This window comes from Miniopterus schreibersii (genome assembly GCF_964146895.1).
Source record: "Miniopterus schreibersii genome assembly, chromosome: 7".
NCBI lineage: Eukaryota > Metazoa > Chordata > Mammalia > Chiroptera > Miniopteridae > Miniopterus > Miniopterus schreibersii.
Window position 1 is genome coordinate 49,048,104 of NC_138108.1, and position 16,519 is coordinate 49,064,622.

At 37.6% G+C, this 16,519-nt stretch overlaps 1 protein-coding gene across 1 annotated transcript in view; it reads left to right on the forward strand.

Annotated features, from left to right (window-relative positions):
- The window catches only part of FAP (fibroblast activation protein alpha), a 66,146-nt gene that overhangs the window by 37,362 nt on the left and 12,265 nt on the right, over positions 1-16,519 (forward strand). The window contains exons 15-20 of the mRNA XM_081143325.1: positions 582-635; positions 2,194-2,318; positions 5,998-6,045; positions 11,050-11,148; positions 11,613-11,682; positions 12,417-12,611. Coding sequence (XP_080999451.1) covers positions 582-635; positions 2,194-2,318; positions 5,998-6,045; positions 11,050-11,148; positions 11,613-11,682; positions 12,417-12,611 — 591 coding nt within the window. The remainder of the gene's footprint in view (positions 1-581; positions 636-2,193; positions 2,319-5,997; positions 6,046-11,049; positions 11,149-11,612; positions 11,683-12,416; positions 12,612-16,519) is intronic.

The following is a 16,519-nucleotide window of genomic DNA, read 5'->3' on the forward strand; positions in this document are numbered from 1 at the left end:
AAGTATGTTTTCTTGTGACTAGTTTTGCATCTGGGTAAATTAACATGCTCCTTTGTGTGGAATCCCAGTTTGGATGAGTTTCTTGATTTATAGCAAACTCATCTTTTGTCAGGGTGTCTATAAAATAAATCCAAATATGTTTAGAATCATAGACAAAATAAAATAATATGGCATAGAGAAACCACTAAACTGTTAACAAAGGAAAAAGAAGTGGGTGGCAGTAATCAAATCTCTTAGTTTATTTTTTGTGGCTCATAGCTAATGAATCAGAATATAATATACCTATAATAAAAAAGAGTACTCTGTATAATTTAATCCTCTAAGATCTGAAAAAAGCATACAAAATTCAGTTATAAACAGTAGAGAATTATGTATATAAGTACAAATCAATAAATAGTTTCATGAACTATTTATTAATACTTTATTATTAGTCTATAAATCAATAGTTCATTTATTATTTATTAATAGAATAGCTTAGATGAAAATTGGACTTCATTGTTTGATACATCAGTATTAGTATTAACAACCTTATCACTATTAAGTTATTGATACTTATTTACTAATTCTGAATATGTTTTCAGGTTTTATTCTAGCAATGAATTTGAAGGTTACCCTGGAAGAAGAAATATCTACAGGTAATTTATGTCAATGCACTTTAGTATTTTTATATATTGATATTTGAATAAAAATCTGTCATAGTTCTCAGGATATATAGGATATTTTTAAAAGGTTTAAATGTAATAGGAATAATTTATGAATTAATATAAAACATTCAGAGAACGTTTTACACTACATCAGCATAAAGTTATATGCCCCGCAAATATTAGCAAACTCAAATGTTTGTTTTCAAAAAGAAAAACCAAGTTTTTAATGCAGATATAAGCATAATGCTAAATAATTTAACTAATTTTACAGGAAATTGAGGACATTTATTCACTTACACACATTTATTGCATATACCTATTCCATTTATTCCCGTGATGTGTGATTTCTTTTAACATCATTCACTTTGGCATAGCGTATTATATGATTGGAAGGAATTCATCTCTGGTCCCCTTGGTGATTGAAATGGTGCCCTCAACAGCCTCTATAGATGTGGAAATAACAATAGTTACTGTGGGCTGGTAGTCTACAATTTGCCAGCTACCTTTTCAACTGCTTTATATATTGATTTTATTTAATTCCCACAACAGCTCTGAGGCAGGTGATATTGCTGGAGCCAGGATCTGTACCTGGGCACGCTGCCCTGCACCCCTTACTGCTAATGGCTACCTAACATTTCCAAGATCACATCAAAATATGAACATGAATATTACCCAGCCGAGGAAATAAGGCATTTTCACTCCGATCCCCGTGGATCTTGGCTCCTTATCTGTTGGGGAGAATCCCTCCATGGATCTAGCAATGTCTCTGGCCCCCCTCTACCAAGGTCAAGGTCAGCAGCACAAGGCACATGCCCAGGCCACAGGAAATCTTACCATCCATGCTGTGCTTCTGACCCTGCCCCCATCCTGGCATATCTGTCCCAAATTAGAAAAGATTCTAATTCTGACACGGCCCGGGAGTATGTGTGTTTAAGTCAATGACCCCACTCAGGAACCACGCAGAGGGCTCTGCTGAGGAGAGAGGGGCCCAGCATGGTAGGTGCAGGTTGGCTTGTGTAGAAATGTGCTGAGTGAACATTCCAGGGAAGAGCCCAAATTGCCTGCCTGGTGGAATGAAAGGCACAGAAGGAACATAAATTGTGGTTTCTTGTTTCTCCTTTCAGTCACATCATAAGAACAGGGGTCCATTTCTTGGTGAGACTGCCAGATTCCCCTTGTGTGTTTTACTGGTGGGAATACAAAAAAAGAGGAGGGAAGATGAAGAGCTACGCATTCCCAACCACTTTGTAAAGTGTCAGAGATGAGTGGCTGTGAGAGTGATTACCTCATGCCCATCCGTGGTGTTAGATATTTCTCCCACCCCAGGAAAATCACAGAAGGCTTCCCTTTCAAGCCTGGTGCCTATTCAGGCAACAATTGAAAATCAGGCTACATAAAAATGCTAAGATCCCCTCTTACTTTCAATGACATTGACACGAGAAAAATAGAGTGGGTTTGATGTCAATATATTAATTAGCCATTTTATAGGGAGTAGTATATTTTGATAAATTCAATCTTAAAATGTCAACTTATTTTTATTTTCCTCTAGAATTAGCATTGGAAACTATCCTCCAAGCAAGAAGTGCATTACTTGCCATCTAAGGCAAGAAAGGTGCCAATATTACACAGCAAGTTTCAGTGACTACTCCAAGTACTATGCACTTGTCTGCTATGGTAGGTAATGGACTGAACACAAGTTTTACCACTTCATAGCCACTGTCATCACCCTTGTCACCACCACCTAATCAATCCTTAGCTACAGATTATTAAGCAGGATTTGAATAATATTGTAAGAGGAAGTGTTCTCTGGTTAAATGGCTGCTGGACTTCATCCATTTGCCTAGAGAAATGTCAAACTCTTACAGTCCAGGGAAAGAACGATGGCCTAGGAGAGCTTTTCCTTGAGAGGCCAGTAATTCTTTAAAATGTAGTTTCAATGGGGATGGAAAATGAACTTTTGTCACCTAGCATGTCTTTTCTAAATTTGGGAAACATAATAAGTAATCATTCAAATATTTTAAAAATCATAGTTAATAAATTAAGTATTTCTGGCTTTCTTAGGCTATGTGTACATTTAGTGAATGATTTCTATCCGAATAATTTCAATTTTATGCATAAAATTTTATTTATATCTTGAACATGGACAAGCAATAAAATAGGTTAGGTTAGGCGATGAGTGGATTAATGAGCTATGCTGGGGTCCTGGGGATTTAGAAAACAGACTTGGGAAATATCTACTCCTTCATTTTCTGTCCTGTTTCCCAGTTAATCCCTGAGTTCGCTGGGGCACAGAAAAGAAAGGAGGTTATTACAAAATGCCTGCCACTACCCTGTTTCTGGTTTCAACTCCCCATGTAGGGGTGGGCGGCTAAGAGAACAAATGGAATCTTTGACTGGTTGAGATCCTTGACTAGTTGCCGAGGACCCTGAGGTTCCCTTTAGTTCCCAGAAGGAAGGCACCTGACATGCCACTTGTCTAACCCTAACCACCTGTCCCCAGAACATGCGCCCCAGCTCATTTTACTGCATGGAAATGACTAAGAATTTAACCCAAATGCTCTCTCAATAAGTCAGTTTGATACAACACCTTCATACAATGTTTGGTCAATGACATCTTTGAAAAGTTAAGAGATCGTTGCTCATGACCATATGTGTGATTATGGCATTTTAAGGTATACATTAAATGTCCTCTCAAGTTACATGCAGCATTTTCAATTCAAACTATGTATTTATGCAGCGTATATTGAAAGCTTACATACCAGGCATGTAGTATCATTGAACTAACAGTGCTGAGTTGTCTATCTTCCCTGAAGGCAGAGGCTGCTTTCTTTAAACCTTTATCATCATAAGGCCAAGAAGAATGGCTACTGCATAATAGACATTGCATGCTTGCTGAATGAACATAAGTGTTAGAAAGATCAAAGCATTGCTGTCTTTTGCAAAGTCCACCAAAAAACTCATTCTTATGCAGATATATTTACTGATAAAGACATCAGTGGCGTATATATACTTACATTTATATTTATATGCATCCTGCATTTGTGCAGTGCTTTAAGCCTTTTTGAAAGCACTACACCACTTTTTATATCACTTTGTCTCCTTAATATTTGCTCAAGCCTGAGTGCCCCCTGAAGAGATAAGGGCACAAAGACTAAGCTCTCATCAAAAGTTGGTGGAAGAGTCCTTTCTAGAACTTGAATTGCCTGACTTTTCCACACTCACTCTTGCTCGGCAGTATGGTAATTTCCCATTTAGCAAAAAATATACTGTGTGGGAAGCATCACATCGTCTGGTGTTTTTGAAGCTCCAGTAAAATGAGTCACCGCACCATCATAAGAAAAACCTTGAAATCTTTCCCTTTAGGATTAAGAGTAAAGCCTCATTATGTAACTTCAAACTCTCCAAGAGCGACGGTGAGTAAATTCCACATATTAGGATTAAAATAGGTGAAATCACGATTGTCAGGCTGATGGAACAAAAGCAATGCAAAGGAGGAATTCTAGACTTCTGATGTTTCCGCCACTAAGATCACACCCTCAGGCCACTTGTGTCATGGGCAGTCAGTCATTAGTTTGTCTTGTACTTTGGGCCAAAAAAGATGTGCCAGTTGTCGTTTCTGGAACTGCATACCCATGAAAATTCCATAGGGCGGATACTGATTGACTAAAGTCAAGAAATCCAGATTTATGTCTCATTTCCTTACATCCTGACCAAAAATATAATGTGTGCCTGTTCCTTTTAATAACTTGGAAGGAGAGCAGAACAAAATGAAAGCCTCTGAAATGAAATTCTATAAAACTCTGAGACGCCACACAGTAAAGAACTGCTGGATTTTGAAGGATTCGAATAAATAATATCCCTTCTCCTTACTACCAAGTTAGACAAGGAAACAAAAATATTAGCTTTATTACCAAGGTTGGTTGGAAAATGTGGCTAAGGTGTGCCGCTTCCTAACATTGCAGCCCAGAGTTACAGCTACTCGCATAAATGTGAGTACAACTGGATGCCACAGGCTTCCGCCACGGCGCCTGGCATGGCCATGCTTGGAGCACGGAGGATCAGAGCAAAAGCGGGTTTCTGCAGGGGGCAAAATGCCAGGAACAAGGCAGGACAAGGCGTTACTTATGCCCTGTCTTCATGGGCCTCACCAAATAGGTCACTTCCCTCTGCTTGTTTGGGACCAAGAGCGCTGCTCTAATGATCCTCCTTCCACATCAAAGGGGGCGAGCTTCTGAGGGAGGGCCCACTCCTAGCCCCAGGTGTACTGCTCTTAACCCATCAGCTGCCTGAGCAAGTTCATCCTTTAAAAGTATATTTCCGGGTATTATTTTATTCTATAGCTCAAGTCAGTGATAGACACTGTGTAAGGATTTGTAGATCTTGTTGAAATGGCTAGTTTCTACGCAGAAAACCTGAATTCCATGTTGGAATATACAGTGGACACTGGTGTGCCACCCAGACCTCCCAACTTCACGACTGATTCACTCATTTCTTTAGCTGCTGAGAGTGCTGGTGGCTGACAGCTCACAGCCAAGCCCTCCTTCTCATCCCCCGGGGATTGCTCTCAACCCAGGCTACATCCAATGACTGCTCCATTATTCGGGATAAAACCCAGCCCCATTGGCCCCATTCTGGACAACTCTGCAGGACATCCAGCTCCAGAGCTCTCTGGGGTTGGCTGAGGTCTCCACTGTGACTGCACTAAAGCCCACCTTCCCTCGCTGCCCCAACTTGCCTCCCCTCTCATCAGGTGTGTATTCTAATACCACCACCGCCACCCCCATATAAACGTCTGGCCCACAAAACTCCTTCTGGGTCTGTTTCCTAGGGAATGTGACCCTCCACAGCATATTTGAATAGGCAACATAATCATATAAATTAATTTCTTCCTGTATTAATTACTTTTAAAAAAAAGATGCTGGATTCTACCCACCAAATAAACTGAACCAAGAAGCCAGATTGAAAATATAGTCTGGATATTGGTGAAGGTTACTTGATAATAAAGACACAGCTAAAACTGGCCCATACAGCATGACATCTTCCCAGAAGGCCATGTATCACTGCTACTTCTGGGGTCCATCTGTGTAGTTAGATCCGAACTATTCAGCATCACTGTTGGAAAACTGCACCGGCAGCTCTTCCCTCACATCTGTTCTTTGAGTGGGTTTTGATCTCATGCGTTGTTTCAATGTAACTTAAAAGGTGATGTTTACTTCTCTATGGGGGAAAAATTGCTGTAGAATTAAAAGATGTACTTGAGCTTGATATTAATCACAAATACTACTAGCAGTTCCCATTGAAAACTAAGTGTTATTTTAAAACTAAGTCATGTCTTGTTCACTTTTGTGCACAGGCCCCGGCCTCCCGATTTCCACCCTTCACGATGGCCGCACCGATCAAGGTACTCTCTCTCATGTGCTGCTATCCTGTCTGCAGACAGCCTGAAGTCTCAGTGACGCCACCCTTGAGGAAGCAAAGGAGTTTCTCCCCACCAACAAGGGGACGTGAGATGGAATCCTGTTATCACCTAGCTCATTATCACACGGAGCTGGATATTCTTTGAGTCAAACCAGATCATATGAAATTTAATAATTATCTGCAGGAAGAACCTGGCATAACACAGATGAATTAGATCAGAAGGATTAATTCTGTCTTCCCCAATCAGCTTTATAAAAAGCACGGAAGCTTAGAATTGGAAGGAAATTGAGGATATTTAGTACAACCTCCCTCCCAAATAAGAATTCCTGTTTTTTTTTGTAATGTCTCAAACTGGAGAAAAGTTCCAGATATAACTTGAGTTCAAAGCAGAGGGTGACTATCACGCTAGCTTTTTTGTTTTAACAGCTATGTCACACTGTCGCCACGTATGAAAGCCCCCAAATTTGGAGGCGCTTTCCATTTTCAGCTGCTACCAAGATAGTCCACATCCATTCTATATTTGTGATATTGGTTCAGAATAGTTCACAAATTACAGATAACCCTTCTTGTTCTCAACAGAGTTATCCAAGTGTATAATTGCCTTGAAACTCTTCCTGGGGTTCTCTAGATCTTTGATGTTGAAGCTGATGGTGACTAGAGACAATGAGGGACTTCAGCACCTGCAATCACCCCTGGGCAGCTTCGGTGACAAGTCAGGAGGCCGCTTTGGGATTAGTTTGGCAGCCAGTTCAATGGCTCAAGGATAGATGAAAATAAGGCAATGAGGAAAACAGAATCGATTCAGCAGCTCTGGGTAGAACAGGCATTGTAATAATGGGACTGTGAATTTGGTTTCATTTTGAAAGGGTTTTTTTGTTTGTTTGTTTCATTTTGTTTTGTTTTACTTTGGGTCTAATAATGAAATACTTTTGATAATAACTGATTGTATTTCTCAGTTTGGCTCATTTCAATCTTCAGGACTTACAGCAGTTCTACTTTCAAATCTGTAACTTTTTGTTTTAATGGGAATCACTATGAAATGTATAATTTCCATTTTTCCATAACTGAAAAGTCAAGGTCAGCTTCCCTTTTCCCAGACACTGATTACTGAAGTAGGGATTACAAAGCTTTATTACTTTACCTAATACTTACAAATATATATAATATGTATTTATATGTTTTCTAACTTGCAAAATAGAATGGGAATATTTTAGAGCATAGTTCTGCAAACTTGTCCAATGATGAAGTTCTCCAGAGATGTTTATTATAAACACTCTGAGGCTCTTCCCAGAAAATTCAATTCAATAGATCCTGGGTTAGGTTAGGCAATCTGTATTTTTAATAAATTCCTATACAAATTTTGGAGTTGCATTTTACAGCAGATGCTTTCTCTTCTTTTTATTTGTAGTTTTTTCATCCATTTTCCACTGCATTTGGTGCCAGAAATCTTTATTCCACAGATCCTTATTAAGCACCTCTCACATTAAATCAGATGCTGTGCTGGATAATGGATCCTAAAAATGAACTGATACTGGGTCAGATATGGTCTCTGTCCTCAAGGAGATTATAGATGAATGGGGGAAAGCAAATGTGTGAATAGACAGTTACAATACAGTGGGGTACAGTGTTAATACAGGGGAAACAGAGAGAGCCCAGCAAGCACATAAGCAGGGCAGCTCACCTGGGTTTCGGGTTAGGAAATGTTTCTTAATGATAGCTGCATCAAACTCGTGGCTTATAAATATGATGGAGGGACTGATGCTGCTTGGACATCTGGCTTGGTCAGTGGAACGATATTGATGTTGTTTCCTGAAAAGGGGGATTCACAGTGGAGAGAACATTTTGGGTGAGAGGACAAATTTTGTTTTGAACGTTGAGTTTGAGGTACTGATGGGATATGCAAGTGGAGCTGTCCTGGGTAGTTTTGGATCTGGATGTTGGGAGATTGGTTTGGACTGAAGGTAATAATCAAGTCATTCATTTATGAACATTAATGACATGGTTACTACGGCCATGAATGGGGTTGGACAGCAGAGCGGGGAAAATGAGGGTGGAGAGCGAGCCCAGGCTAAAACTCTGTGGAACACCAGCACGAGGAATGGAAAGAGAAAAAATGAATCTGTAAAGAAGACCAAGAGGGAACAGAAGGGGGAGGACAACCTTGAGAGGATTTCATCATGCAGGGCAGGGCAGGGCAGGGCAGGGCAGGGCAGGGCAGGGCAGGGCAGGGCAGGGCAGGAGGAGAGGACCTGTGTCCAGTGCTACAGAGAGTGAGGAGAGGCCTGCTTTAAATCCAGGAATTTAGCAAGAAGGAGATTAGCATTAGCTTGATCAGAGCCGGCTCAGTGAAACAAGGGAAGTGGAAGCCAGACTGAAGTAAATTTAGGCCTGCAGAGGTGGTAAATAAGAAGAGACAGTATTTTCAATAGGGAAAGGATTGGTAGACGTTTAATTTTGTTTTTCAAAGATGGTGAACATTTGAGAATGGTTTAACGCTGATGGAAGAAATTAGGAGATCAAGAAGGGTAGAAGACATAAAAGAGGGAGGTCCCTGAGAAGTTGGGAAGAGACAGAGTCCAGAGACAGGCGGGGGGATTAATCTCTGGCCTTGTGATGAGAGAAAATGAAGAATTATGGATGCAATTGTATGAAAGTTTGAGGGCATTGCAGTAAACAGTACAACAGCTTCATTTTCTCTGAGAAATGGGTAAGGTCATTTGAAAACAGCAGATAGTACTTGAACCAGATGCTATAGAAACTCACAAGAGTTGGCACTTGACACCGAGGGTACTGTTGAGGATTAGTTGCTTCAGGCACAGCAGGTGCTCATTAAAATTACCCGACTGATAGAATGACCTCATTTATCAGCTTTTTAAACAGATTCCTCACATAATTTAATTAATGGGGAATAAATGGTAGTTAATACGATTTAAACAAAAATCTCATACATGATCTAGCATTCTTACCACTTAATTTTATCATAACAAAAAGTCTACAACTATGTAGAGAAGACATATTGCATGTCAGGCAAGAGGTAGCGAGTATGCTGGGTACTGAGTATACAGTGAGTGAAACAAGCTAAAAAGGTGCAGTCTGGGCTATGGCACTCCTTTGCCAGATTATAGGCTTTTAATGCAAAGCCACATAGAGAAGCCCAATTGCCACCCCTCCTCTCCTCACAGCCTATGAAATTTTATTTTGTTCCAAGGGGTGAAAAGAGTACCCTTTTATTAGTAAAAATGCAACCTTCGACTGTACAAAGATTAGTAAACTTTTAAATTAAATGTGGCATTTCAGTAAGTCATGAACCAGAAACGTTCAATAGCTAGGAACAGAATGGAGAAAAAAAATCAAAGTCAAACCAACCTGGAAAAACCTGCTTATTGCCTTCAATATCCAGTGCTGGAAAAATGATAATAATAGTAATCAATGAATAAATAATGTAGTCACACTGTGTGCTTGCTCCACACAGGATTCCCTGTATTCATAACAGCTCAACATATAAAACCCACACAGGGAGAATGAAGAGCAGGCTTCATTGTACTTGGAACTGTGTACTCCATTTATTTATTTAGTTTTAACTTTTTAAAAAAATCTTCACCTGAGGATATGTGTTTTCACTGAAATTTTGAGAGAGAGAGAAACATTAATGTGAGAGAGACACATTGATTGGTTGCCTCCCGCACCTTCCCCTACTGGGGCTGGGGATTGAATTTGCAACCCAGGTACGTGGCCTTGATCAGGACTCGAACCTGAGACCCTTCAGTGCTCAGGCCTATGCTTGACCATTGGGCAACACTAGCCAGGGCTGGTTTTAACTTTTAAGATGACATAAGTATTTCTTTCCTGATGGATTATCCAAAGTTAAAATGAAATTTGTTATGTATCTTATACAATTTATACCAAAAACATCTATAATTGTTCTAAGATTAAATATAACATGTTGGAGCAAAATGCCACGAATATATGAAAACTGAGAGTTACAAGGGAAGTGGTTTGGCAAACTTAGTGTAGCTCCAAGTACTCCTGCTCCAGTTCCCCATCTTCAAGGACCACTTTTTAAAAAGGCACAAAAACAAGAAGTTCACAGGATGTCTTACGTAGAAACCTCTATATTCCAGAAATCCTTCAGACCCTCTTTTAAAAAATAAAGCTACAAACTATACGCATTCTATGAAGGTCTAATTTTTCTCTAGATGATGCCTGATATCAATTCCAGTTTAAAATAAAGCTTACAAACAGCCCTCTGTTGCTGGAAACACAATCTACAGCATCAGGGAGTAAATGGATTTGTTCAGTTTCAAAGATTAAAGTGTGAAGCATAACTAAACTCAAATATAAACAGCTGTTTTTTAGAGGATCTTTTAAGGTGAAAGACAGAAAGAGATCACTGTATTATTGTTTTAGTAAAATATGTAACCACTATGAGAGAAAGAATTTGAAGAAATTAGATTCAATACCAAAAAAAAAGAATATCCTATATCAATCAAGTTTACAGCAGGAAAGGGTTAAGAAATATATTTTTTTTAAAGTATATTTGAATTCACACACTAAAAATTTTAAAACAACTTTTATAACTACTTAAACAATTGTCAATTTGAGGTTTCAGAAATATAGGGTTTACTTCTACTTTTTTTATTGAATGATAAAATAACTGTCACCAACTGAGGCCATAACTTCACGTTAAAAAAGAAAAGTTGGAGATGGGAAAATAGGGCTTAATAAACATCCTTGCTTCTGTGATTCTGCTCAAAATGCCTTTTGATCCTGTAAGAATCCGGTTAGGTGATAATGATCGCTGTTCTGCGTAACCTCATACCTGCTTTAGGGGCTGGATTAAAAATATGCTTGCCGACGTGAGACTCCTCAAGCAATCCTTATATAGTTTCAGTTTCATCTATATTAAACCCAAAGGCATTTTTAGAAAGAAATTTTCCTAAAGAAATGCTACTAATTAAAGATGGGCTTTTTTTTTTTTTTTTTAAAGAAATTAAAATCCTGGAAGAAAACAAGGAATTGGAAAATGCTTTGAAAAATATCCAGCTGCCTAAAGAGGAAATAAAGAAACTTGAAGTGGATGAAATTAGTAAGCTCTTTTAAAAACTTTTCATTTATAGATATGAAGTTGAGTACTTGTCTTGCTTTAAAAAAATGATAGGGTAAGTATTATAGTGCAGATATTACAATTTTACAGGGTCTTAAAACAATCTTATTGTAACAATAGTTACAGTTTCATGAAATATCTTTAATATGTTTGGGAATAGAATTGATCTTATACTTTTCTATAGTTCTACTTCAAGACAGGTGTGTTTTTTTTAAAGAAGGGCTTATTTAATTTTAGAATGTGTGTTAGAAAAACAATAATTCAAGATTTCTCATAATTCATAAATTAAACAAAAACGTAAAAAAATCAATTTAAAACATATTTTTGATTCTTAATAATTTACTAGTGACAAATTTATTTTATGTTATATATGTTAGTAAAGAAAACAAATAATTCTGTGAGTATAGTAGAATAAAGATTTTTCTTCTTTTTTTTCTCCTTCTAAGCTTTATGGTACAAGATGATTCTTCCACCTCAGTTTGACAGATCAAAGAAGTATCCTTTGCTAATTCAAGTGTATGTAATATTTTCTTCAGTGTAAAAATTATTTACTGAAAATATGTTGGATTAAATACACATTTATGAGATAGAATGAACCACTCTCTTTAGTAACATTTCCTATTGATGCTGTTTTCATGTATTCCTCCACTAATAGGAGTAAATAAAATATGGCTATTTAAATAGAGGAAGTTTTGAGATTTTAGATGGACTTGCTTGCATTTGCTGTGTTGAATTTCCTTTGTATGGCAAATTGCCGAATGTGTCAGAATACCTTTGAGATAAATTGCAGCCAAAAAAAATAGATTGTAAATCATCTTAGCATCTTATGTAATTGAGTTAGAAATGAAATAAGGGAATGGAATACATTTAGTGGAATCACACCCAAAATCAGTGCTGACCTACACACAATTTGCTTAAAACACCATGCATTTTTTTTAGTATATCTTATGTCTGCTTTTAGCAAGTGGCAGGTGGCAGAAATGACGAAAAACCCACACATATTCCTTGAAATGCCAACCCTAGATGTATCCGTTTTGGGGAATAGGAGAGGCTGTGTCCCAAAACAACTTCCTTATAGCAAACCTCTGGGAAAAGCCTGGTCCTCTCTTGGTTCTGAGCCAGTTCTAATGCCACTGTTATTGAAATTTTATCATACAAATGTACTGGCGAACACTTAAGGCAATTCTTGGCCATCATGGGAGTTGAGTTTTACAAAGGAATCAGAGATTCTGTGTTTTTCTTTCCTTTAGGTATGGTGGTCCCTGCAGTCAGAGTGTAAGGTCTGTATTTGCTATTAGTTGGATATCTTATCTCGCGAGCAAGGAAGGGATAGTCATTGCCTTGGTGGATGGGCGAGGAACAGCTTTCCAAGGGGACAAACACCTGTATGCAGTATATCGAAAGCTGGGTGTTTATGAAGTTGAGGACCAGATCACAGCCGTCAGGTGAGCATCTGTCATTCAAACAGAAATTGATATGCAACAAAAGTCACTCAAGTACTCAAGCTTTTCATCCTTAATGACTTAATTTTTTTTTGGTCTATTTTTACTTCATCTAAATCTGTCATTAATCTTAAAGGCATATTTTTGTCCAATATGATAAAAAATTATTCATAAAAGAGAGCTGATAAGTGTGTAGAAAAATGATTTATAGTGACAGTGACAAATAGTCTCTTTCGATGTTTGTTATTCTAATATCTTTTCATTTATTAACATGGCTCACAATTAACAGAAAAATTTGTAAAACCCTAGGTATAGTCCTTAGGAAGCCAAACAGCTGAATTTGCTCAAGCATTGTGGATTCTACCTAATAAATTTAGGAATAGGTCAAGATTTCATCAACACTATATACTTATAGGTGTTAAGTATTTATTTGTCATTATACCAGCTGTGAAGCATGGTTGTGTCAGTGTGAAAGTGTTTCCTTATTTTCATTTGACAAAAAGTTCATTTTAAATTACAGAAATTTTATTATGAAAACATTCAGAGAAAAGATAGGTTTTTTCCCAATGACTTTCTCAACCACAATTTATGGCTCAATCATCTTTTCCTAAAACAAAAAATTTATAGTCACCAATACTGCTGCTTATTTGAAAACACTGTTCTGGGTTTTTCTGGATATCCCTCTATAGTTGTTGGGTTTCTGTTATTACGGTGTAAGTAGACGAAGTGAGACAATAATAATTTCTAAGTGTAAAAGCTAGCACAGGTTGTTTGCACCCTCAGTCATGGGTGTATATGCATGTGTGACTGCTAAAGGTCAAACACTGTGTCACACCAAATAGCAATTTAGAAAATTCATTAGTACATTTCTTTTATCATCTTAATGTTATTAATAGATATTGATTTTAATTCAGCATATACAACACAGATTGTATTTAACATTTAGGAGCCAGGCCCAGACAACACTTTTCTGTATTTTGTCTGTAATCAAAGCAGAAAAGTTTAGACTCACAAGTAATTATTTTTTAAAGTAGAAAAGTAATCATAACCCATATGCTTTCAAATTTTTCTTCCATTTGTGAACAGAAATACACACCAAAAATGATTAAAAGCACTCTTTGAGTAAAATCTTACAATTAACAAGTAGATTATCAAATAACGCTACACTATCTATAGGCATCATTCATGCTTAACTAGTAGAAAGTTCCACCTTTCTTACTAATCCAGATTTTCGACCTTTCCACTATTAACTTTGGGAGAGTCTTCTGCCTGATGGAGAGAAATAGAGATAGTTCAAAGAAAATCACAGGAGATCAGTTTCTCATAAAAGATTTTGCTGTGTCTTAATGGGAATATTAACACAATTGTCAGCATTATAGACTTAATTCTTTAAAGATTTTTTTCACTTTGCAGGTCAAATCTATTTGTATTTAAACCATGCAATAAACACAAAGGACATGTAATCCTGGGCCTACATCAAAAGACAGAGATGTAAATTATGCCTTACTTATAATTCAATTAGATATTTTCCAAAATTAATAGGGCTAAAAAGTGGTTTGTTTTGGCATTGGTTAAAAATCTCACTGTCATCATCGTTTCATCACCACAACCTACCAATAACAACAAAATGCGGCATTATATTTCTGAGCATTTATTTGCCACCAAAAATGCAGAGTTCACATTTAAGAATTCCTCAAGAAACTGAACCGATAGCTTCTTAATGTGTTCCTGGATGGAATGAAAATTTAAACCTGAGGCCCATGTATAAGCCTTAGCAAAAATTATTATTTCTGATGTTCAACGTATGGCACTGGAAGCCACGAAGTCTACTGATTTTCATAATAACATAAATGCCTTTGGCATTTAGAATTGAAGATGGACCAGAGGCAATAATTGTCTGCCTTTATCTTCAACGATCCATTTTTAAGATAAAACCTAAAGAAAGTCTCCAGCTAGAGATCAGGCATATGCTCACTCATTTACTCAGCCATTCAACAAGATCAAATATTAATACACACCATTGCAATACACTCTGTATGAAATTGTGCAGTTTACAATCTCTGTTTTCAATGAACTTGCAGTCTTTGGAAAGTGGATAAACCATTTGCACTCTAAAGGGACAACAGTGCTGTTCGAGAAAATTTTCTGTAAGCATCCCAGTGAACAAGGGGCTGCTGCGTGGCCCACACAAAGGACATAGGAAACAGTGGAGATGCCCTTTGGGGCTGGCCTTGGCTTTGCTTGAAACCATTATTCTGCAAAAGTGAAAGGGAAGTCTTGAAACTCAATGCTTTGAGAAAACAAAAGTTAAAAAGGATAGATTTATAATGATAATCTTGGGGATAATTCAACCACATGTCTCCCCAAGAAGTGTTTTAAGAATCTGACACTGAACCAGCCTGACTGAGGGAATTGGGATTGTAATCCCTCTGTAGTAGCCCTCAAATTACCTCCCCGCAAAGAAAGAAATTTGTTCCCATGAATCTCTTATAAAATTCAATCTGGCTGATTTTTTTTGAATACCAAAAGAAAATCACGTTTGAAAACAACAGTAAATACTAGTCAGTGTCAATAAATAGGTTCAAACAAAGAAAAGCAGGAAAAAAATTAAAAAGAAAGCACACAACCTTGCAACTTTTGACTGTACAAAAGAAATCTTTCAAAGGAGATGCTTGTGAGGTCAAAGAATAAGTGAAACTGGAACCTAGTTTCTTTGGGCTTCTCTGCGAATGTGAGAACCTTAAAACTCCAGTAGTTATAAAGTCAACCTTGCTCATTTGGGGTATATTTGGTGTTTTTTTCATTCTCAAAATTTTGAAATTTTATATACCTGAGGGTTAATGTTAAAGAAGAATTATCTGATAAAAATACACTGTCATATGTGATATCAATAAGAACATTTCCAAAATAGAATAATAATTGATGACTAGAATTCCAAGTTGACCTTTGGTGTAGGGCCATTTTCATGAGAGAAAAGTTGTAAAGTTCAGTCCAGCATCCCAAATTAGAAAAACATGTTTTTTCATTTGTTACTAACATTTTGTTGATTTAACCACATTATCAACAGTATTTCTGATAACCCTCCGGGAAGCTCTTCAGAATTTGAGGTAAATTTTATAGAACCTTGTTGGTCTCAAAGTGCTCACATTATCTAGGTAACCTTTTCACCTAGTCCTGCCACATTAAGTGTTAATGTTTCATTTCCATTTTAACTATTGCTCTATCATTTCCTGTAAATGTCATCGGTTCAGAATACACCTAGGAAGGGAGCTGTTAAGAATTTCCTGTTCCCATGTATCACCTGTTATTTGCTTTTACCCCAGATGCAAGGCAATATGATTGCTAGCTTCTGGGAGATCGTAAAAATCACAATTCGTTTTATGGCTCAGAACTGTCTTTGAGCTGTAGTGGCAAGCTTACTTTTTTAACAAAGGAAGTGGACCTTTTCTCCTTTCTTTGGGTTTTTGAAGTTTGTGGAATAATTGCCAAAATGCCACAATTGGCTGCACGTTTTCTCTGCTTTACCATGAGCGGCATCCACACAGGTAGCAACTTTCCATTTGCTACTGTATTTGTTCCCTGTACACGGCTGTGTCCCTCAAAATCAGTGTTGGGTAAGCTGTGACTGACGGGGCTTCTTCCCATCTGTTTGTCCCGGGCATCTGCCCAACTCCTCTATGCATCGGAGACGTACACGTCGAATCAATGCAACGAGCAAAACGGTCACTGTGAAGAAACACAGTTTTTCAGCTATTGAAACCACTCCATCCTGCTTTAGAAGAAAAATCAGGAAGAGCATTAACTAACTGAAGGAAACAAAAAAATTGTCATTTCTGGGGCCATACGCCGCTTCGTCTCCTCCCTTCCTTCCCATTACTGTTGCATCCTGGCCTCTGCAATGGCTTCTCCAG